This window comes from Triturus cristatus, chromosome 10 (genome assembly GCF_964204655.1).
Source record: "Triturus cristatus chromosome 10, aTriCri1.1, whole genome shotgun sequence".
NCBI classification, from domain to species: Eukaryota; Metazoa; Chordata; class Amphibia; order Caudata; family Salamandridae; genus Triturus; species Triturus cristatus.
Genome location: NC_140593.1, coordinates 998,208,726 through 998,232,451, shown reverse-complemented (window position 1 = coordinate 998,232,451; position 23,726 = coordinate 998,208,726). Strand labels below are relative to the sequence as shown.

The 23,726-nt window shown below is 44.3% G+C and overlaps 1 protein-coding gene across 6 annotated transcripts in view; it reads right to left on the bottom strand.

Annotated features, from left to right (window-relative positions):
• PRPSAP2 (phosphoribosyl pyrophosphate synthetase associated protein 2) overlaps positions 1-23,726 on the bottom strand; it is a 598,092-nt gene that overhangs the window by 307,586 nt on the left and 266,780 nt on the right. For all 6 annotated transcript variants that reach the window (XM_085628991.1, XM_085628988.1, XM_085628989.1 and 3 more), the window contains exons 5-6: positions 22,892-23,064; positions 19,132-19,247 (exon numbers count right to left, since the gene is read on the bottom strand). In XM_085628991.1, coding sequence (XP_085485117.1) covers positions 19,132-19,247; positions 22,892-23,064 — 289 coding nt within the window. The remainder of the gene's footprint in view (positions 1-19,131; positions 19,248-22,891; positions 23,065-23,726) is intronic.

Genomic DNA, 23,726 nt, shown 5'->3' with positions numbered 1-23,726 from the left:
GGCTCCTTGTGGGGACCGAGGGCCTTCTTCTTTGGCTCGGCGCCGGGACCCGTTGCGGTGAGCTCGGCACCGAAATCTCTTTTGGTGCGTTCGGTGCCGATGACCTGTGTCGGCGTCGAAGGAGTGGAGGGCTTCGAGGCCTTCGATCCGATCGCAACTTGTTTCACTTTCGGTTTCGATGTAACCGGTGCGACGGACGGTTTCGGTTTCACTGAAGGAAATCCAGTAGTCTTCGATATTAATGACTCCTGTGAAATGTTCGAAGCCGGGCCTTGAGGCGGGGCCGAAGAACCGTGTGACTGATCTCGGGTAAGGCCCGCAGGCGATCCCTCGACCTGAGCCTTATGACGACATGGTCTCTCGGCCTCCGTATCGACGGGTTGGCCTAGCTCTTCGCTGGAGCTATCTTCCTCGGCCCCAAGGGCCTCATTGTAGTCTCCTACCTCTTCGACGACGTCTTCGTCCTCAAAGATCACCTCATAATCGTCTTCCGATCGGGAGTCATGTTCGGAAGCGTGGCTGGAGTCTATGTCTTCTACGCTCTCTGCTTCTTCGTCCTCGGTGCTGAAGATGTTGGCCGGGGCAGGCGCCGATTGCTGTGCCTCCAGTCTCGCTGCCCGTCGATTCCGCAGAGTCTTCTTCGAGCGGAACCGGGCGCAGGCCATACATTTCGACTCGTCATGATCCGGTGAGAGACATTTGTTGCACACCGGATGGACATCGACGTGTGGGTATTTCGCATGGCATAAAGGACATCTCTTGAAGGGAGTCCTCGATTCCATCGTCGATCGGAGTTCGATGTTCGTACCGAAGCAGATCCGAAAAGCGTGAAGAAGGTGTTAAAACACAAAATAAACTGGTCGATACCGAATGGGAACAATACCGACGAGGTCTAAAGGCCTTTTGGCCTTAAACTAAAGTTTCCTAACTTGAGCTAAGATAAGCACATCCAAACCCAATGGCGGAAAAAAACAATCTAAGGATGGAGAGGATGCCCATGCGCACTGTAGTCCAGGGGCAGAGCCACCTATCTCGTGATACTTCGAAGACTCTTCCAGGACAACAATGTGCAATCATCCGGACCCAACACTAGGCGGCGATCTATGCACAGATATGAATTCAGCAGCCCACATGCCTCGAACATATGCCTTCTTGCACTGTGTTTAGTACTACCCCCATATAAGAGAGAACCTGAACACAGGAGGTGATTAACTCTTTGTCACGGAGTGCCAGACCCTACTTCAGAGGAGGAGGACAACTGATCTGTTGCCCCCTTACGTCTCTCCTATTCTTTACTTACAGTCACCGTGGAATCTCCAGAGTCCGGACTGCAGCAGTCCCTTTAACCCAGCAGCTTCTACCGTCCATGTGACTGGATCACATGACCCAATCGGGAGACCGGATAAGGAAGAAGAACCCCTCATAAGCGACACTGCGGCCCGGCAGAGCGTCGCTTACTTCTGGAACCAAGGCTGCCTAACCCCCAGCGAAGCAGGAACCGGACCGAAGGAAGAGGACCCCTCCACAAATCCCGGGGGAGAGAGCGACGCAACGAGACCCGCACCCGACTCCAGGAACCATCCAGACGCCGGTGAAAGGGAGCTGGACCCCATCCAGTACCGCCAGCACACCAGCCACACTCCAGGAGGAGTGTGCCTCCCTGAGGTATGGGCCCGAATCCGGGGGTGGTTAAGAAAAGGGGAAGCGGGCGCTAGGCCTTCTGAGAAGGAGGGACGGGTTTAAAACGCGCAAAAATAAGTCCAGTGCACGTTTCACTGCCCATGGTGACAGTCCTGGACTCAGTCCCTCACACCCTAACCCCTTCGTGTTGTGTGCCCGGAAAAAAAAGCGTCACCACCTTTTTTTATTATTGTTTTATTCTTCACAACGGCGGTCCTCACCTGACCTTGGGGAAAAAGACGGGTTCCAGGACGCCTTATATTATCGTCTAGTCTGAAGCAAGAAAAGACTGTCACGCCAGAACCGAATGTGTTATACCCCAAGAGGGATTGAATGAAGTCCTCTTATACCTACCTCTCCTATAACGGCTCCTCGTGATTTTCTACACGTGGTGTCAGAAGTGGGATCTGTTTCCATTTGACTATACAACATGGAGAACCTTATCCAACAGCTAATCGCAGGACAGGAAAAGCTCGAGTGGGCCTTGGAGAAACATATGTTGTCAGCCCAGGCAGACCGGGAACTCTTCAGTACGTCATTTAATCAACAATTTGAAAGCCTGTATAAAGCATCTGATAGACAGGACAACTTCGCTAGACAGCTATCCTCACGACCCGGTCTTCAAACCCCTTTCCCCACTGTTGCGTTACAGAAGTACACCGAGGGGGAAGACCCAGATTCATTTTTACTTAACATTGAACGTGCGGCCAGAGCATCAGGCTGGCCCGAGAATAAATGGCCCCTTTTCCTAGCCCCCCTATTGACTGGTGAGGCACAGGCAGCTTACCAGGCGGCTAATCCCACAGGCACCTCCACGTATGCAGAGGTCAAGGAAATAATATTAGATCATCTGGGGTTTGATGCTGAAGCCTACAGAGTACGTTTTAGGAAGGAAAGGGGCAAACCAGGGGATACCCCAAAGATATTGTTCCACAAACTGAAAACCGCAGCCGATAAGTGGTTGAGGCCTCAAAATCACACAAAGGAAGAGATAATGGCAATGATCTATCTCGAGCAGTTCCTGGAGGCCTTAACATACCACACCCAGAAGTGGTTAAAACCACATACTGGCCTCACTGTAAAGCAAGCGGTAGAAATGGCCAAAACCTATTCCAGGGCTCAACCTAAAACACCTGTCTGGGAAGGAGAGCAGAAAACACGTGCTATCGCGGGGAAGACCGGCAAAAAGGCAGTCAGACCCCTGATGGAAGTTGCCAAAATACGACCCACTCCCAAAACCGAGACCACCTCCGCTAGAGTACCACAATGCTTTGACTACGGTACCTAGGGACACATAGCTCGCTTATGTCCACAGAAAAAGAATAGTGAAGAACCCATGGATGTCAGCTATCTACCTAGACATGTCATGTATACCGAAGAACTAGGCACTGGGTAATATGCAAGTCTTGTTATTGATGGGATTTATGTAAAAGCACTTCTTGACTCTGGCTTTAGGTAATCGGTCATACAAAGCTCCCTAGTTAAACCTGAAGAGATACTACCTACCCCACCGATCTATACCCATTAGGTGTGTGCATGGGGACGTCAAATCCTATTCCGCTGCACAAGTTAGTGTAACGTTACCGGATGGAAGGGTCCTCTATATTGTTGTGGGGGTATTGCCCGACTTACCCGAAAGGCTTATATTAGGAACGGACCATCCTGAATTCATGAAGATACTTTGAGAAGAGATAAGAGGGAACCCAAGGATGACTCCAGTATTTATCACCCAAGCTCCCTGGCAGGGGGATAAAAATTTCAGGTACGCCCAAAAAACTGACCCCTCTCTCCAAGCTGCCTGGCAGCAAGCATCCTTACCCGTTACTACCTATCCAGCTTTTATAAAAGAGAATGATCTTCTCTATAGGAAAGGAAATCCCAATGGCCCTAAACAGTTACTCGTACCTCAAACTTTCCGGGAACAGGTCATGTTCTTCGCCCATAGTCATCTAATTGCAGGCCATACAGGGGCCCAGAAAACAAGTGAGACCATCCTCAGACACTTTTATTGGCCCGGGATTTACGCACACATCTCTCGGTACTGCCAAGAGTGTGAAGTATGCCAACGTAGGAATCCGTATCGGCCTCCGGCTGTTACCCTACAACCGTTACCGGTCATTGGGAAACCGTTTGATCGCGTTGGTATGGACCTTATTGGACCACTACCCCGCTCTCGAAAAGGCAATCAATATGCCCTGGTCATTATCGATTACGCTACAAGATATCCTGAGGCTTTCCCCCTGAGAACCCCAAACACTGTTACCATCTGTGAAAAATTGATTGAGTTGTTTTCCCGTGTAGGCTTTCCCCCATGAGATCCTCACGGGTCAAGGTACTCCGTTTGTTTTGAGGTTAATGGGGCAAGTGTGTAAAACCTTAGACATTACCCAAATCAGGACTTCGGTCTACCACCCGCAAACAGATGGCCTCTGTAAGCGCTATAATGGTACGATCAAGCTCACGTTAAAAAAAATGCTGAAAGCAGAAGGACAAGACTGGGATGCTCTGTTACCCTTGGCCTTTTTTGTTGTCTGCTGCCAGAAACAGAGCAGTCTCAGTTGCTCCCCCTTCGAGCTCTTATATGGGAGACAACCCCGCACCCTCCTCGAAATGACAAAGGAAGCATGGGAAAAGCAAACACCAGAAGAGAATCAGACTCTCCTTGAGTATTCAAGAGGGTTAAAGTCTTGGTTGTCCAAATTACGAGAGTTCGCTCATAGCAACCTTGAAAAAGCTCAGAGACGACAGCAGATATTCTACGACAAGGGTAAGAGATGGCGTCATCTCCAGGTACAGGATTGGGTTTTGGTCCTCTTACCATCTTCTCTGCCCAAAGGTCGAGCTGAGTGGAAAGGCCTGTACAAGGTGATAGAAAAAATAGGGCTCACCACTTACCGTTTACGCCTTTCTAGAAACAAGACACAATTTTTTCACATCAACCTGCTAAAAAAAATGGTTAGGTCCCCTCCCCAAAACCAATATGCTGGTGAAACCAGAGCATCACACATCATCAACCACTTTGCCCATCCTAGTCATAAATAAAACCCTCCAGGAGGGTCAGAGAGAAGCACTACAAACCTTGCTCTTGTCCTTTTCTCACACCTTCTCCGATCTACCTGGGCGCACCCACTTGATCGAACATACTATCCCCTCTACCCCGGGAAAAGTCATAAGACAAAGGCCCTACCGTATCCCTGCAGCCCGACGAACCGCCATAGAAGAGGAGATACAAAACATGTTAGCTTTAGGTATCATACGGCCCTCCAAAAGCGATTGGTCTTCTCCGGTGGTTCTCGTACCAAAACCAGATGGGAGTGTGAGGTTTTGCATAGACTTCAGCGCTGTAAACTCCATCACTCACTTTGACTCCTACCCACTTCCCAGAGTAGACGAGTTGATCGAACAACTAAGGGAAGCCAAATACATCACTACTTTAGATTTGACTAAAGGCTATTGGCAAGTCCCTCTCTCCCCTCAAGATCAACACAAAACCGCCTTTTCCACTCCATCGGCGTAATATGAATTTACAGTTCTACCTTTTGGGCTACATGGGGCACCCGCTACTTTCCAACGTCTAATGGACGTGATATTGAGAAAACATCAGGCTTATTCGTTCGCTTACCTCGATGACATCGTCATCTATAGCCCTACTTGGTATAAACACCTAATCCACTTACAGAATGTCCTCCAAGCCCTTCAAGAGGCAGGGTTACACCAACTCCAAAAAATCCAGGGTTGCCTACCATAAAGTCCGGTATCTTGGTTACCTTCTGGGGGTTGGTGTGATCGAACCCAAACATGATAAAATACAGGCCATCACAAATGCACCATTTCCCACCACCAAAAAAGGGGTCAGAGCTTTCCTAGGGCTACTGGGTTTTTACCGTAGGTTTATCCCCCATTATTCCCAGATTGCCTCTCCCCTAACTGATCTCCTCCAAAAGAACGTAAAAGAAAGGGATCTTCTAACACCCTCCCAGAGACCACTCCAGGCCTTCCGTGGTCTAAAACAATCCATAAAATTTAGCCCTGTGCTGATCCCTCCAGACTTCACACGTCCACTGATCCTACAAACCGACGCTTCAGACACTGGGTTGGGGGCTGTTCTTTCTCAGGAGACGGAAAAGGGGGTTGAACAACCTGTGGCTTTTATTAGCCACAAGCTTCTGCCCCGAGAGAGGAACTACCCCGTGATCGAAAAAGAATACCTCGCAGTCAAATAGGCGGTGGAAAAACTGCGATTTTATCTGGCAGGCACCCCTTTTCTCTTATATACCGACCACGCTCCCCTACAATGGCTATGTCGCAACAAGGGGAATAACGCCAGAGTGCTGAGGTGGTTCCTTTCCTTACAGCCCTTCTCCTTTGAAATCCGGCATCGGAAGGGTAGATGTAATGTGAATGCTGACTTTCTATCCTGTGTCTCTCAGTTCCCCGATCGTGAACTGTCTGGGGAAGGGGTGTGTCATGGAGTGCCTGACCTTACTTCAGAGGAGGAGGAGAACTGTGATCAGATGCCCCCTTACGTCTCTCCTATTCTTTACTTACAGTCACTGTGGAATCTCCCGCAGCAGTCCCTTTAACCCAGCAGCTTCTCCCGTCCATGTGACTGGATCACATGACCCAATCGGGAGACCGGATAAGGAAGAAGAACCCCTCATAAGTGACACTGCGGCCCGGCAGAGCGTCGCTTACTTCTGGAACCAAGGCTGCCTAACCCCCAGCGAAGCAGGAACCAGACCGAAGGAAGAAGACCCCCCCACAAATCCCAGGGGAGAGAGCGACGCGACGAGACCCGCACCCAACTCCAGGAACCATCCAGACGCCGGTGAAAGGGAGCTGGACCCCATCCAGTACCACCAGCACACCAGCCACACTCCAGGAGTGTGTCTCCCGGAGGTATGGGTACGAATCCGGAGGTGGTTAAGAAAAGGGGAAGCAGGCGCTAGGCCTTCTGAGAAGGAGGGACGGGTTTAAAACGCGCAAAAATAAGTCCAGTGCACGTTTCACTGCCCATGGTGACAGTCCCGGTGTCAGTCCCTCACACCCTAACCCCTTCGTGTTGTGTGCCCAGAATACAAGCGTGACCACCATTTTGTTTCTGTTTTTTATTGTTTTATTCTTCACAACGGCTGTCCTCACCTGACCTCGGGGAAGAAGACTGGTTCCAGGACGACTTATATTATCGATCTAGTCTGAAGCAAGAAAAGACTGTCACGCCAGAACCGAATGTGTTATACCCCAAGAGGGATTGAATAAAGTCCTCTTATACTTACCTCTCCTATATCGGCTCCTCGTGATTTTCTACACTCTTGTTTATTTGCATTCCTGTACTAACAATAACTTTGCTGTTCGAACAGACTTTCAGTGAGCTGTGCACCTTTATCCACCAATCCTCTAGGTATGGATAAGTTAATATCCCTTGCTGTTACATGTGGGTTGCAACTACTGCCATGAGTTTTGAGAACGTTAAGTTAAATTTTAAACCCAAAGGAAGCACTGGTAGTGTGATGTTCCTAATACAAACAGTGACTTCCTGTTCTTTCTGGATATTTCAATGTGGAAGTAGGCATCTTATAGATATAAAGCACAAAATCGTTGGCCTTGGCTGATGGGAGGGAAAATTTGATGAAGGGTTAACATACAAACTATTTCCTTTTGATCCATTTGTTAGCCTTGCTTAGCCAAAACATTGATCTGAAATGCCGCTAGGGCCTTATTTCTGAAACCGAAATTACCTGAATGGATCCCGTTTACCTTAAGTGGAGCCAGTGCTAACTTAATTGTACACTTCTTTCACAGAATGAAGGGTGCTTTTCTCAAGGGGAATAATTCAAACCTCAAGGCTAGCTTCAGTAGAATCGACAATTGTATGCCTTGAAGAGTAGAGAGTACTAACGCTTTCAACTGTCAGTGCCGACTTGTTTTGTGTTTTTTTCCCCCATTTGTCCAGGTATAATTATACTGCTGTCCTACTGGAGTGGTGAATGATGAGGTACTACTGGTGGCTGTTGAAAGAGTGTGATTGAGCCCCTTGTTTTCCACTGATAAGGATATGCCTGGCCTTTCTGTCGCTGGTGGTATTTATGTTGCCGATAGGGCCAACAAGCGGATGGAACACAACAAGGATAGTAAGAGTGGTCTCTATTTTTGCTTTTGAACTCTAAGAACTTTCTCTTCTTTTCAAAGTCGAATGCCTTGAGTGCCTCTGCCTCATTCCCCATTCTTACCATGTCTTGTCCAAACAAGACCCTGAAAACGGGAAGTACAAAATGTTCATTTATGCTTCAGGCTTCAGCATAGTGAGGAGAAACCAGGAAAAAAGGCTCAGTTAACTCCAAGGCAGTATCCAGAAGTGACTGTTTCCGCTGAGTTTATGACCGCGCTACTTAACAAATGACATACCTTTGAGCAACATTTCCTTGAAGTCGTGCCTACAGTTTCTTAGGTCTTCTGAAAATGACTTAGGTCATACCAAATGTTTGTCAGAGCACCCACGGAGGGCTCTGCCACTGGAATTTTTCTTAGCTGCTGCTGCTGTTCCACACATTTCTCAAAGCTGTATCCATACTCTTGCTCTCCATATAAGGTGGTGCAGATGTTACAGGGGTTGGTCCATTTCTCAAACTGATGGCACCATTAAAGAGTCTGACTTGTGGTTTCACTAGGACCAACAAAAAAAAATGCATCTTGTTTGAGAGACTTCTATTTCTTGAGCAGCCATGGTGTTGCTGCTTTAATAGTGGCCGGTGTTGTCAATTTTTCTTTACCAATTCTAAGAAACCCATCACAAACGGAAGGGCCTTAGCAATGCCCCTGGTAATAGGGTGTGCATCATTACACACACTGCAGCCTAGAGTACTTTTGTGGAGAGATTTAATTTTGCTGGATCTTTTGTGGAGAGGTTGTATAGCCAAACAGAGACACCCTAGCCAGAGAACCTGTAGATCATGGAGATGTGTATGAGCATCTGCAATCTCCATCATATGATTGAGACCACAAAGATGACACTGATGGTGATATAGGTGACTTACTGCTCCTCGGTGTGTGTGAAAAACTCAGTTCTCACAAGGGAGAATGAGAAGCTTGAGGGGGAGTATGCCACTGAATCTATGTCCAGGCCATCAGTGGCCCTTACCTTATTGTTGACATTGACACTGTAACACCATTCTTGGAGACCAAGGCAGAGCAAGAGGTCACTGGGGTATGCAATGAATCATCAGTCGGGATGACAAAACAATGAGGCTTCAAGGTCTGCAAATATGGTTCTGGAGTGGGAGACAGTCTCAGTCTCTTAGGCAGCTCATGTGAAAATGTGGAAGTGTAAAATCTCAAAGTCTCAAAGATCTAGGAAACGCTGAGAGATGGCTTGACAGCAGTAGAGGAGTCAATGAATGTTGTAGTCATGCCAACTGTATAGTATGGATCGAGGGTGAAGGAGACATCGTCATGCATCTGGATTGCTTTGAGAACACAAGAGATGCCACTGAGTGCTTCAAGTGCTTACTAGAGTGGAAAAACTGATCTTGTCAGAACTGAGCTGGTCTCAAAAACGTTGGGGCTGATGCTTTTGACAGTGACACTGATTTTCAACAGAGAACTCGACCATTGACGGTGAGAATGACAATGGCATATAGTCTTTCCGACTTCACACTCTTTTCTAACCTCCTCTCACTGGATCTCCCTCTAAGGTGGTCCTTTTGAATTGCTGGCACCATGCTCGTGGAAGCAGAGTGCTCTGTGGCAGGCTCTTCATGTCTTTTCTTCGCCCTAATTTCTTCTAGCTTGCTTTGCAATCGGCTTCCTTCTCTAGCCTGTAGGGTCCTTTCTGACATCCTTTAACAGAACTCACTACTTTAAGGAATGAGAAGCGAGTCACTACACACGAGGGAATAAAAAATAAATAAATAAAAAAAGAGCGCATCCTGACAGGAAATAAATTCCAGAAAAAAGATGAATAAAAAGCTTTACACTCATTCCAGATATAAAAGAAAAAGACACTGAAAAAAAGCAAATACAGACTTCTAATTTTCTCTGGAAAAAAAAAACACGTAAGAAAACACTCTTTTCCAAGATCTTACTCACACAAGCCAGAAAAAAACTGACTGTGAAGACACTAACAGTACTAGGCATCATGGGTAATGGAATTTCATGGAGTCTTAAGCCTTTAAGAGTTGTACACAAGCTATTGGGCTGCACTGACCCTCATTACTGGAAGTGTTGTAGGTGCTGAAATGAGTTTGAAAACAAGTTACTTACCTGTAACTACAGTTATCCAGTATTGGTATCTTTCATAGATTCACATGCCTGAATCATTTCCCGTCGCCGAGGCGGGAGTCCCACGGTAAAATACAAAAGCAGTGCCTAAGTAAATAATAGCAGTAGGCTAAAAGAAAGCCAGAGGCCTAAAACTTAGTAGCCTATCTACATCATTATACGAAAAGTACTAAAAAACAGTTCTAGCCAATCAGCTACTAGCACCCTCTAGACCCCTCACAGCAGAGGCAGTTCTCCTCAGATTTTCTTAGCACAAGTGGGAAATAGGGATCCCAATAAAAGAACTGTCTCGCCGGGGAGGAGGATGGGTGCTTGTGAATCTATGAAAGATACCAATACTGGAAAACTGTAGTTACAGGTAACTTGTTTTCTTATCCAGTATTGGGGTATCTTTCATAGATTCACATGCCTGAATCAGAATAGCAAGCAGTAAGCCAAAACACAGGAAGCCAAAACAGTGTCGTTTGCGGATGGTGGGAGACCGGAATCATAAATTCCCAAAACACATTCAGAAAGGTTAAAATATTAACAAGCTAATAATGCTGTCAAACAAACGGAATGCAGTTTAAGAAACAGTATCTATGAAAAGCAAATTTAAAATATATATAAAGAAAAGCATAAAGTCAAAACCATAAATATAATACATATATTTATAGAATATATATAATACATATATTTATAAAATATATATAATACATATATATACACATATCTCACATGAAACCGTACAGTATAAGTAAAAATGTAAATCTAACCTTAGTTTAAAAGATATTGAAGTACGGCTTGTTCTACAGCTGCATCCTCCTGCAGAGCAGATTGCAGACAGTAGAGTTTCGTGAACGTGTGGACATTCTTCCATGTCGCAGCACGACAGATGTTTTCCAAAGTTACTCCGGCGAATAGCGCAGTAGAAGCTGCCATAGTTCTGGTAGAATGCGCCTTGACCTTTCTTTGTAAAGGTTTGTTGGTTTTGTCATGACAGAAATGAATTGTAGATGCCAGCCATCTGGCTATTTTTGCCTTAGTTACAGCAGTCCCAAGCGTAGCTTGACCATAGGCTACGAAAAATTGATTGGATCGCCTGATGTCCTTAGTCTTTTGCAAATAGAACTTTAAACACCGTTTAACATCGAGTGAGTGTAATGCTCGCTACGCTGCAGTGGCTGGATCTGAAAAGAAAACTTGAAGCTTTACTGGCTCATTTAAGTGCAATTGAGACGGTACCTTAGGGGTGAATTTGGGATTCGTCCGGAGAGTTCCATAATCTTTAGAGATAGGGTTCTGAGATAGTGAAAGCTTGGATTTCGCTAACCCTTCGAGCCGATGTAAGAGCTAGTAAAATAGCGACCTTCCATGTGAGAAATTTAAGATCAGCTTTGTGGATAGGTTCAAATGGTCTTCTCATTAATTGAGCTAACACTGTGTTTAACTCCCACTCTGGAGGAGGTGCACGTATTGGAGGAAAAACTCGAAAGTCCTTTCATAAATTGTTTGACTAGCGAAGAGGAACAAAGCGAAGGTTTATTAGAACTCTTCCTGAATCTTGAAAGAGCAGCAAGATGAACTTTAATTGATGAAAACACAAGTCCAGCTTTGGCCAAGGATAATAAATAAGGAAGAATTTGTTCCACAAGAGCTTGTATAGGGTGGACATCATTCATCTCACACCAATGACAAAATCGCTTCCACTTTAAGCGATAAGTTTTCAATGTACTCTGGGCGCGTGATTTAGCTAGAATTTCAAGACAGTCCTGAGAAATGTTTAGATCTTTGAATTCTACGAAATCAGGAGCCATGCGTGCAAGCGCAGCGACTGAGGATCTAGGTTAAGTATTTGACCCCTCTCCCTTGTCAACCTCGTGAGTGTTGGTACTAGACGGATAGGATTGTCCTGAGATAGAAGAAGCAGCTCCTGGAACCAATATTCTCTTGGCCAACGGGGTGCAATCAGGATGAGACTGCAACCCTCCATCTTCATTTTGCGGAGCACTTTCGGAATCAAAGGTATCGGGGGGGGGGAAAGCGTATGCACAAAGCCCTGACCATCTCATGGACAGGGCATTCCCTCTTGATCCCTGTTGAGGGAACCTGCTGGCGTAATATTGGCATTTCCTGTTTTCTCTTGTCGCAAACAAATCCAGTGCTGGTTTGCCCCAAACTTGGAAGATCCTGTTCACCTGCTTCTGCTCTAATTCCCATTTGTGACAGCCCGAGAGAGACCTGCTCAGGTTGTCGGCCAAAGTGTTGTGAAGGCCTTTGACGTGCTCTGCTCTTAGGGTTATCTTGTGTGTTGTAACCCACTCCCACAGCTCCTGAGCCTCCTGCGAAAGAGACAGCGACCTCGTTCCCCCCCTGTTTGTTGATGTAATACATGCTGGTCGTATTGTCGGTCCGGACCAGCACTGAAGAGCCCGCAATCCTCGGGAGAAATGCTTGCAGAGAGAGAAAGATGGCGCAAAGCACCAATCTGTTGATATGCTGTTGACGGTATTCTTGGGACCATCTTCCTTGAATCTGCAAGTCTTGGAGATGGCCTCCCCATTCTTCCATGGAAGCGTCTGTTAGAACGAATTCTGGAGGAGTTGGTAGACAAGAAATACCCGGAGCCAAGTTTGCCGTCTGAGACCACCAATGCAGAGAGTCTATCATGCGCGGCGTTATCATGATGGAGTCGTCGAACGACCCTACGGCTTGCTGCCATTGCAGATGTAATTCATCTTGCAGAGGTCTCATTCTGAGTCGTGCCAACGGTACAAGGTTTATTGCAGACGAGCACATCCCCAGAAGAGAAGCGAATATTCGGACAGAAACTGACTTTCTTTTTGTGATTGATATTGCCAATTTTTGCAGACGGAGCGGACGGTCTTTTGACAAGAATGCTTTGCACTGTATGGTGTCTAGCATTGCTCCCAGAAAAGGAATCAGTTGAAGAGGACGTAGTTGAGATTTGCTTTCGTTGAGAGTGAGGCCTAGGGTTGAAAAGAGACATAGGCATGCTGAGATAGACTCTTCGGCTGCCTGCTTCGAAGGACCCTTGAGCAACCAATCGTCTAGATAAGGAAATACTTGTATTCCTTGAGATCTTAAAGAGTCGCAGCCACTGGTGCGAGACATTGTGAAGATCCTTGGTGCCGATTTCAGCCCGAACAGAAGCACCTTGAACTGATAGCGGACGCCAGCCACTGTGAATCGAAGGTATTTGCGATGTTTGGGATGTATAGGGATGTGAAAGTACGCGTCCTCTAGATCCAGAGAAGCCATAAAATCCCCTTTGTTTAGGCAGCTCAAAACTTCGGCCAGCGTAAACATCCGGAAACTTTGTTTCTTCAGAAATTTGACTTTGCGGAGGTCCAGAATCGGGCGCCACTCTCATGACTTTTTCTTGATGAGGAAAAAGCGAGAATAGAACCCGGTTCTCTTTTGAGATGATGGAACCTTCTCTATTGCATTCTTGTAAAGCATTTTTAAGGCTTCTTTGAACAGTAAGAGAAGACGAGGGGGAGGGGGGCCCCTGGGCGGGGTAGTAGGTGATAGTTTTATGAATTGCAGGGTGTGACCGTTGCTGACTAGGTCGAGAACCCTTTGATCCGAAGTGATCTGTTCCCACTTGTGTGCAAAAGCTGAAATTTGTGCGCCCACGGGGAGGGAGGGAGGGATGACTGACGTCCTGCGTAACTCATTTTTTACTGTTGGTATCGCGACCCGGATTGTTCGATCGCTTTCGTCCGCCTTGGCGAGAGAAACTACTTGAGGAAGATTATATGTAAGATGATCGCCCGTAAGGCTGTCTATATTGTGTTTGATATCGTCCATTTTGTTGATTTTGATACCCTCCTCTTGATGCAAAGCCATGACCACTTGCACCACGCAAAGATCCACGCTTATATTGGAGAGCCGCCAATGATTTAGCCGTATCTGTATCTGTCTTAACAGCAAGGAGGGCCTCATCTATATGTTTCCCGAATGAGGACTAACCATCATAGGCCATGTTTATAATTTTTGCTTGTACCTCTGGCATAAAAGATGTTGCTTTAAGCCATCCTTGGCGTATAAGTACTGCAGCACCAGCAAGTTGCCTAAAGTTGGTGTTAGCGATGTCCAGAGCGCAGTCTATGATCTCGGATGTGGCTCGTTCTCCCTCCAAAAGTATCTTCCTTGCATCCTGTTTACGGTCCTCAGGGATGAGGTCTATAAATTCCGACAACTCTGACCATATCTGGCGGTCATAACGGCCGAGTATGGCCAAAGAATTTGCTGCTTTAATGGAAGTTGCTGCCATAGTGGAGAACTTTTTACCAATAAGGTCCAATCTCCGTCCTTCCTTATCCGGCGGCGTTGATATCGGCGTAGCTGGATTTTTGGATCTTCGTTGGGCGGCTTGTGATATAACGGAATCTGGTCGGGGATGACCAATTAGACAAGATGGAGTTTCCGGAGGAGCACGATATTTTTTGTCAATGCAAGGGAGGACAGCCGGAATGGAGGCAGGTGTTTTCATAATTTTTATTCTTTCATTCCAAATGTCATCGATGATGGGAATCGCTCTTGTGATTTTTCTGTGCTCTTCTTTAAAGTCATGTAAGAAGCAATCCTTGTGTTCCACTGTGACTGGCAATTGAAATATGGTTGCGGCACGTTTCATCAGGTTGTAAAAGCCGCCAATATCCTCAGGAGGAGAATTCGAAGGCTGAGGAATGGGGGGAGAAGGCATTGGTATGATATAGTCATCCCAAGGATCCAGACTTGTGTCTTTATCAGGCACTTCACCCTCTTCGATCTCTTCCTCATCAGAGGAAGTAGCATCATGATGTGATTGTGGCCCGAGCCAGAAGGATGAGGCGGTGAACTTGGTATTTCCTTCTGCGGTAGTGAGTCTGGCTCTTCAGCAGGTAAAGGTGGTACGTCAGGGACCGCCTGTTGTGGGGGAAACCGTTGGCGGTAATCCGCCAGCATGGCCTGGAGATACTGTATGAGCGTAGGAGGGAGAGGACTCGTTTCCCTATGATCCCAACCCCTCCTGGGATGTCTGTAATGTGGTGTAGAGAGGCCTTCCTGGTAAAAATGTTCCTGGTAATCTTCTTCCTCATTTTCATCTTGGCATTTTATATGAAGTTCTGAGGGGTGCCGAGCTATGCCGAAAAGTCCCTCATCATCTTCCTCATCAAAGTCCTCATCCTCTACATAAGTCTCTGGGATATGAGATGGCAGAAGAGGAGATATGTTACTGTAATCCGGCCTATGGAAAGTCTTTAGTTGAAAATGAGTATAAGAAATAGGCGTAGTCTGAGAAACTGGTTGACTCGCCTTCAATAAACTTTGTCGACGGGGCTCTTCGTCGTCGACGGGCTCGTCATCGATGGAACCTTCATCGACGACGCGATCGTCGTCGATGGGAGCTTTGTCGACTAGCTCGACGTCGACAGAGACTTAGAAGATTAACTTTTCGTCGACGAATCTTTCAAAACAGGCTTTTTAGACTTAGTAGATATCTTAGAAGACACAATAGGTGAAGAAATAGCCGTAGTGGAGACTGTAGCTGTCGACAGAGGAGCAGCAGAAGTCACAGAAACTGTATGAGAGGAAACCAGTGTTAGAGTCTTAACCTGAGTTTTACTCACGGTTTTAGAGGCTGTAGGTCTTTTGGATACCACAGAGGGCGAAGACAGCGATGACCCAGAGGATAATTTTTGTGACCTCTGTGATTGGTCAGAAACTTCATGAGAGGCCTTGTGATGCTTTCTTCCTTCACTGGAAAAGCTGTCCAGCAATCTAGCCCTTTTGCTAGACGTCGAGGCCCTGTCATCCTCCTCAGCCGAGGAAGCTTTTAACCATAAAAGCAGCCTTGCCTCCCTATCCCTTAAAGTCTTAGCAGGGAAGGTCCGGCAAATTCTACAATCCTTAGCAACATGCTTAGGATGTTGACAGTATATACAATCCTCATGTTGGTCGTCCACATGGACCCTTTTCTTTTCACAGGTCCTGCAGGGTCTAAAAAGAGCTTTCTTCTCAGACATTCTGAAGAAAAGGTGAAGAAACTGAGTAGGCACTCAGGGAGACTCCCTTCCACACGGCGTGCGGTGAAAATCTGAGGAGAACTGCCTCTACTGTGAGGGTTCTAGAGGGTGCTAGTAGTTGATTGGCTAGAACAATTTTTTAGTTCTTTTCGTATAATGATGTAGATAGGCTACTAAGTTTTAGTCCTCTGGCTTTCTTTTAGCCTACTACTCTTATTATTTACTTAGGCACTGCTTTTGTGTTTTACCGTGGGACTCCCGCCTCGGCGACGGGGAATGATTCAGGCATGTGAATCTATGAAAGATATCCCAATACTGGATAACTTTGGTATTCCAACCTATCATTTAGAAACCCTTGTCTGTCATAGGCCTCTGGAGGGTGCTCTTTAACACGTGCAGATGTTGGATCTATTTTGCAGTGCAAGCAGGTCCTCAACTCCTCAACGCTCCTGGTGCATGATTGTTGACAGGCCCTTGCCAAAAAATACTACAACACTTTAACGCTTTCCTCTTTGTTCCAAGAACCCCCACAGCAGAGAATTAATCTAAAGTTTATGACTATCAATGAAGACTCTAGAATAAAGAATTAGTCAGAGGATTTCCATCTTGAAGTGGAGATGAATATTCTAATACCATGTCAATGAAAGATTCAATGAAGGACCTATTTTAGCTTTATTAATAGTTCAGGATAAAATACGAAGATAGGCCAAGCCTTGAAAGTAGCATTGGTACTACTACCAAACCCAACAAAAACCAAGCTATTAAGAGACATTTCCCATTTGAAATCAAGTTCTAAAATCTTTCAAAAAATGTTTTCATCCCGTATGCCCATTTTCTTTAAAACTAAAAAAATATGATGGGTAAATTATCCACCAACAAAGTCAAACTTGTGTTGCATAGGATTACTGCTGAAAACAAAAGTAAGTGGTAGTATGGCAGCCAAAGCCCTTAGAGTTAAAATGTTGCCTGGCCTTTTCTTGAAACTAGATTTTGGTGCAAAATTTAGCACACTGAAAACAATGCGATAAGCTATTTGCTGTGATTGTTCTCCAATGGTAAATCTTATCGCCCTCTTTGATCTCCCACTGGAAATGTAAAGCTACCCTCGTACTTCTAAATTTTTTTATCCTGAATAGATCCCTCAACATTTACAGCACTACAACAATGGTTAGAGAATTACGTTTTAAGTGGCAAACAGGTCCACTGAAATGCCTACCAAGGTGGATCGCACTCTTCTTTTTCAGGCATACTCTTAACCGTAAGTACATTTTTAAGTCTAAGTAAGGGACCCAGGATCACCATAAGTAAACTACAAGATGAATAATCCGATATCAGAATGGAACTGGCTTACTTCTTCAGCTTCCAAACTGCTTTTTTGGTGCGGAGATTTAAATCATTTATTCATAAATTCACACATAACACCCACGGACGCATAATACCCTGCAAACTAAATAAGTATCCTTCGCCCTGTATTTTATACAACTCTGCAACACAATTTTGCTAATCAACTTAAAACACAGCAATAAATCTATAGTAATGCCTATTTGGAATAACAAAAAAAAAAAAAGGACGTGATCAATTACATTCGAGTAGAGTTGGGATGTTTAGGTGTAACTGTTATGAGTATTAAGTACATTAATGGTTTTATATCCAGGCAATAAACACCATCTAAAATGTTTCAGCAGGCTTCCTACAATTCAAGTTCTACTGACGCTGTACAAAAGAAAGCAGCAATCTGCTACTTTTACTGGTGTACCAAATGAGCCTCTAATGGGCTGAGATTCAAACTTAAACTGAAGAAACCTTTCAAAAAGCTATTCAAAACAAACATGCATGTTACTGTGTAGGTCAATCACATTGTGGCCACAACCCAGACAGAATCTGCTATCAATCGAATTTTTTTTAGCAATAGTTTCTAAAAAAAGTACAATGCAAGTGTAAAAACTATTTTAAAAAATGGCAATGCCCGTGTGAAAGAAGGCACGAACGGGAAGGGGTGGGGGGAGGGTGGCGGTCTAAGAAGTTACGGACTACGGGAGGGAACAGGGAGAGTTAGGGAAACAAAACAGTTTTTTAAGTAAAGGGGCTGATAGCCATGGAAGGACAAAAATGTCGTCATGGCAGTCAGGAGGCGGGACTAATATGCCGGCAACCAATCAGAATGCAGCATTTTAGATTTGAGCCAATCACAGGCATGGGCAAAAAGTGGGCGGAGCTTCCCCCACTATACTGTATACAGCATCTCTCGAAGAGACAGCGCATGCGCTGCCTAGGAGAGACCTAAACAGTATTGCCAACTAAAGTGGGATATGGTTGTCTGTAATAGTGATCATGTTCCACAGTGCTGCTAAAGCAAATTGAAAATGTTGACTAGTAAAGGATCTTGAGGAACTGAGAAAAAGGCAAAGCATTAACCACTCATACCTGGTCATGGGATCTAAACTTCAAACAAATTTTATGTGGTTAATTGGTTAAAAAACAAAGTAGACTAATGCTATTTTATGATGTATGTCTTTCTATCTGGTCAATTGGTACCAAGGTCTAACATGATCCTTTCATTAGTACTGTGCTCCTGTATCATTCTACTAGCCGATATCACACTAGTATTTCAGACCTAAAAGCTCCATAAAAATGGTTATGTGAAATTCAAGACTGAGGTCTTCCCGTCTCCGGTGAAAAGGAGCTTAGGATTCCTTTCTGCAGGGGGGTTTTCACAATGTGGAAAAGGGCAGTCAAAGCCAAAACAGTCATGTTTTATTCGTAATTGTTTTTAGCTTACCTCTTCCTGGATGTACTGCAGGAGGAAAGGAGATGCTCTCAGGTTTTCCATGGGACATAAAAAAAAAAATCTTTTCAAGCAGATTAAACTCTACGATATGTCATTCTACCTGGTCAATTAGTACCAAGCTCTCATATGATTCTACCACTAGCATTGTGCTCTTATATCATTCCACCAGCTGATATCACATCAGTATTAGGGTCCTAGAAGTGCCGTAAAAACTCATGTAATTTAGAAAGGAGCAATTCTCCAGTATGGTCCTCCAGCCTTGGGGAAAAACAAGGAGGATATGATTCCATTCTGCAAGGCGTTTCACAACGAGAAAAAAAAAAAAATCAGTCGGAGTCCAAACATATCTGTTTAGTTATTTGTTGTGCTTACCTCTTCCTGAATATATTGGAGGAGGAAAGGAGATGCTCTGAGGTTGTCCACAGGGATGTTAAAGAACCCCTGAATCTCCTTCTGGTGCAAGTCCATGGTGATGAGGTGAGTCAGACCTTCGACAAGAGAGAAATCAAAATAAGAAACAAAAACGTTTTAACTTGCTCAGCACAGATGGAGAAGTGAGCTGCAGTTGAAGCTAAAATACACACACAAAGAAAACATATGCTAAACGGCTAGGATGCCATGGGATTAAGGGGCTGCAAACTACTCTGACCACTCGTAGGTTGCCTGAAGCAAATTTCTACAGAGAATAGGGATTTAGCAGAGGAAACGGATCATGAATTACCTACTTCCCCCAGTAATTCCTCTGGGGATTCTCAGGGTGAACCTAGAATCCATGACGTTTTCATTTTCTTCAATTAACACCCTACATTGGAGAACTCGTAATGAGGTCCTCACAGGGGCTTTAACAGGATGTCTTAATACTAGGTCTTTCATCCATCGCATACCAAACTACTGCATGAGACCAAAACCAATATAAAAACTTAATAATAAATGAACGCGACACCCAGGAAAATCAGCATGGTGATTTGTAATTCATTAAAATGTGATCTTAACATAAGTTGAAAACATGTTTCAGATCGGTGCGTGATCTCAATACAGATGCCTTCTTGAACTGACATTTTCCCATACTACCATCCCTACTAAAACAACTGATGAAACCCTGAATTAAACTATTGCATACTTCGAGAGAGTGCAAATCCAAAATAGGCTTGTGACCAACTTATGAAATGATCACCCCAACGCTTTCCGGACATAGCCAGGAAACACAAAAATATGCAATTTACACAATTACAACTATCCACTAGCCCAGAGAACACACATTCAGCACTTTTTAATGGAATTCTCATTTAACTGGTCTACTAGATTTAGTATTTGTGAGATGCAAACTTGGTTAGTGTCTGTCAATGGTCTGAAAAAAATGCAAATCTCACCAAGGGCAGACCAAAATACTGCGTCTATTACACAGAAACAAAACGTACTTAACACCAGTTTCAAACTTAGTTTCACACGGGTAGACATTTGTATTTAATACGGATATAGCAGCTAATACAACTATTGCACCATGGTCCTGCTAGAAAATATTCCCAGCCAACACGGCCAAAATGGAACAGAATGTTAGTACTGTAGCCAAACTAAAAAGTGCAGGTCCATGCTGCAACACAGCTATTTACCAGTAACTTAATTTGCTAAAGTCTTCACAGGGAGTAATGACTATATAGTACCCAGCAACATCAACTTATTACTAAAGTTTGAAAACATCTTCCACTTTATTCACATTTAATACACTGGCAGCATTTTCTTCTCTTTACATAATTTGCACACCTATTCGAGAAAGGTGCAAGATAAGAACATGCCAATGATCATTAACAGCTTTTAATTATAAGTGTATTAAAACCTTCCTCTGTAGTAATCAATTTTGATGCTGTGCAGAAAGTGGAGTAAGACATATAGGGGAAGCTAGGCAGATGGCACACGGCACACACTGTAGGAAGTTAAAAGGAGGGGATCGTACAAATGTGTAAATTTACAAACCTGACATACGTTCTTGCTGCACAAGCTAATTACCCTTTATTGTCTATCACTGTAGGAATTTTAAGGCATAAAAGGAAAAGTTGAATTGAGGAAAACATTACTTTACAGGTAAAGAAACTGGCGGATATGAATAGAGACAGTCGCAATAAGCCAAATATGCGCATTGTGTACAAAATAAAGTTTAAGACCTGCTTTGTGAGACTGCCCTGGTTGAGGGCACTGTCAGTCTTGGGGAGAAGTGCTGTTTGCTGTGCAGTAGCAAAATACCAGTGAAGAAAAAAAAATGAAGCCCTGGAAAGAATCAGCGCTATTTTGGATTTAAGTGGGTCCCATTATTATTTATAATGTGAAAAAAATGGAACATCATGTAGCAATGGGAATGCAGCAAGAATAGAAACTCATGCCAATCACAAGCAAGACCGAGGCCAACTGAAACAAGGCAAAGTGACATTAAAGAACCACCATTAACGGATAGGAAACAAGTGTTACACTTAAAGAATAAACAAATGTGAGTGCATATGGGGAGTCAAATGAAAATTCAAAAGAGTGATGGCTTGTACTACTGGCAGGCCATAGCGTCCAAAACTTTTAGGACTCCAAAGCCATCATTTTAGCCTGTAATCATTTAAAGGGGTATACACACAAAACGTTTGCTACTGGTGCTATGTCTGCCATTACAGCCCCAGATGGGAAAACATGATCAGATCTACTGTAATCACTGTTATCTTCTGGCAGTGGAGGGTGAAGGTTGAAGGCAGGGCTTTGTAAAACTTTTATTAGATGCAGTGTACGACTGATTAGGTGTCCGCAGGGCACAGTGATGATGTCAACTGAATGGCTCTGTCCAGAAAATAGAGCACACTCTGTAAAACTGTTATAATTAAATAGAGGACCATCTTGGACATTTATCTCCTCGAAGATGCTCCTGTTTTCAGTGAAGTAAAATACTACAAATGAGGGTAGGTACTGTTCAGCAAAAAGAACTACTACTGGGATATTGCCACAGCCAGAAAATATTGTTCCAAGATGTGGTGGCCGAATGAAGTTCACATAGTCCCTTTAAAACAGTTTCCCTGACAGCTGTAGATTTGCAGCACTTAAATGTCGCAGAGACAGTCACTATTTCTCACAACAAGGGCACGAGTTAACTGAAATGTACGTCACCATTAATTACAAGGAGAAATGCATGGAAAACAAAATGGAGAAGTCATGCCAATCTTTAAACAGTTGCGCTACAATCATTTGTCAGGGAAGGCAGACTTATTTCAAGACATTTATTTTGTCTTTCTCCAATTTTTAAATGAGCAAATAAATGAAATGGAAGGTTTGGCGGTTCTTTTAGCCCACCTTCACAATGTGGATGAAGCTGGAATTAGGGGTAGAGAGTAAACACTGAAAAGTCAATATAGGCTATAATAAACAAGTCTTAAAAATTCCGCTCACATTTTCTCCCGTTACCAAACCCACATTGGAGTTACCACTCGCGGGAAATTGGAGTCTGCAATATATCTGACCGTTTGGTAATAAAACAGAATTAATAAATTGCTTCTAGTAAATAAAAAAAATAGGGAGCAAGGACTGAAGAGAAAATGCATCCTGGCAAAAACAAATGATAGCTTAGCAAACATGACCACTCGGACCAATGGTGAATTCCCTCCCTCTTAAGTTTACTATTGGCCAATCAGGCTTAAAGTACTCAATGTAAAAGGTAGAGGATCCGCAACAATTGCTTTTCCGATTTGTCACTGCTAGAGCTGGTCTTAGATTTACATGAAGCTGCAGTGCTGCTCACAATCACTTTATGACAGGCATGCTATGACAAAAGCCTTGTTTAAGTTAGATGTACACATAATTCAAGGGGGTCACACTCGATCACCTTCAGAAAAAAGCCTTTCCGGCTAAGCTCGAAGCCCAATTAAAATAGAATGCAAAATATATGCTTTTACACAATGCTTAAGGAAGAGACTTTGAGTTGGTACTAATACAGTAACTGTGTTTGGATCGGATACTTCTGGTACTGAGGATCAGAAATCTTCAAGTGAACACAAAAAGGGAGTAGCTCCCCTCCCCACTCCCATGCACCCCTTTTAGCCCTCTTACCAGTTGTACCGCCCCTCTCACCCTTTTTTCCAGTTACAGTGAAACATCCTTTCCGTCTTACCGGCTTTGCACATCATTGAAGCCAGTAACTTAGAAACAATGGAGCCCCTTTTCCGCATCTTGCACTGCTTGCTGTATGGGAAGTAGGGTATGACTCCGCTGATGCTCCTCGCGCAGGAGGTCCTGCATGCATACACCATGATCAGGAGTTCCATGATTGTCGTATTCACGTCCCTGGAAACGGGAGAAGTTTGGAGTACTGTAGACATGCATACTTTAAATGTTTTGTTTTTTAAATGGGATGAGCTCAAAGAAATTTAACTGCGCAAGCTCAAAGCAACAAGTAATAGCTGAACCACACTTGAAACCGCTGGAGCAGGCTGGTTCAACCACTGAGAATATATGTCAAAAAAGAAGGGCAGCATGACTAAATCTCTAGCATAGCCTGCATTTTAAATACATTATAAGAGTTGATATAATTTACCCGTATGCAGCGACACATCACCCCCCGCTACTTAATTTCCATATTTCTTGAAATGCAAGTAATGGAGCAGTGTGTATGCAGTCAATCACTCTGAAACATCTGCGTTTGGAGAGGTCTTTTATTGGATATAAGAACACTTTTTTATCTTTAGCTCCAGAAGATTGAGGTTTGTAATCAGAATAACCAAAATCAGATTTGTAGCACCCTACTGTGATTTCACAGTATATGGTAGTAGACGTTTTGGTGCGTTTGTGAAGCAGACAACTTTCATTGATACAAGTCTTAGTTTTCAGTGAGACTGCATTGAATTCAAGAGTATACAAATACGAATTAAGAAAATGTACTTAGCTTCAACAATGGTTTCCTTCTGACTGACCATACGTCAAGAGATTAAACTAAGAACACAATACCA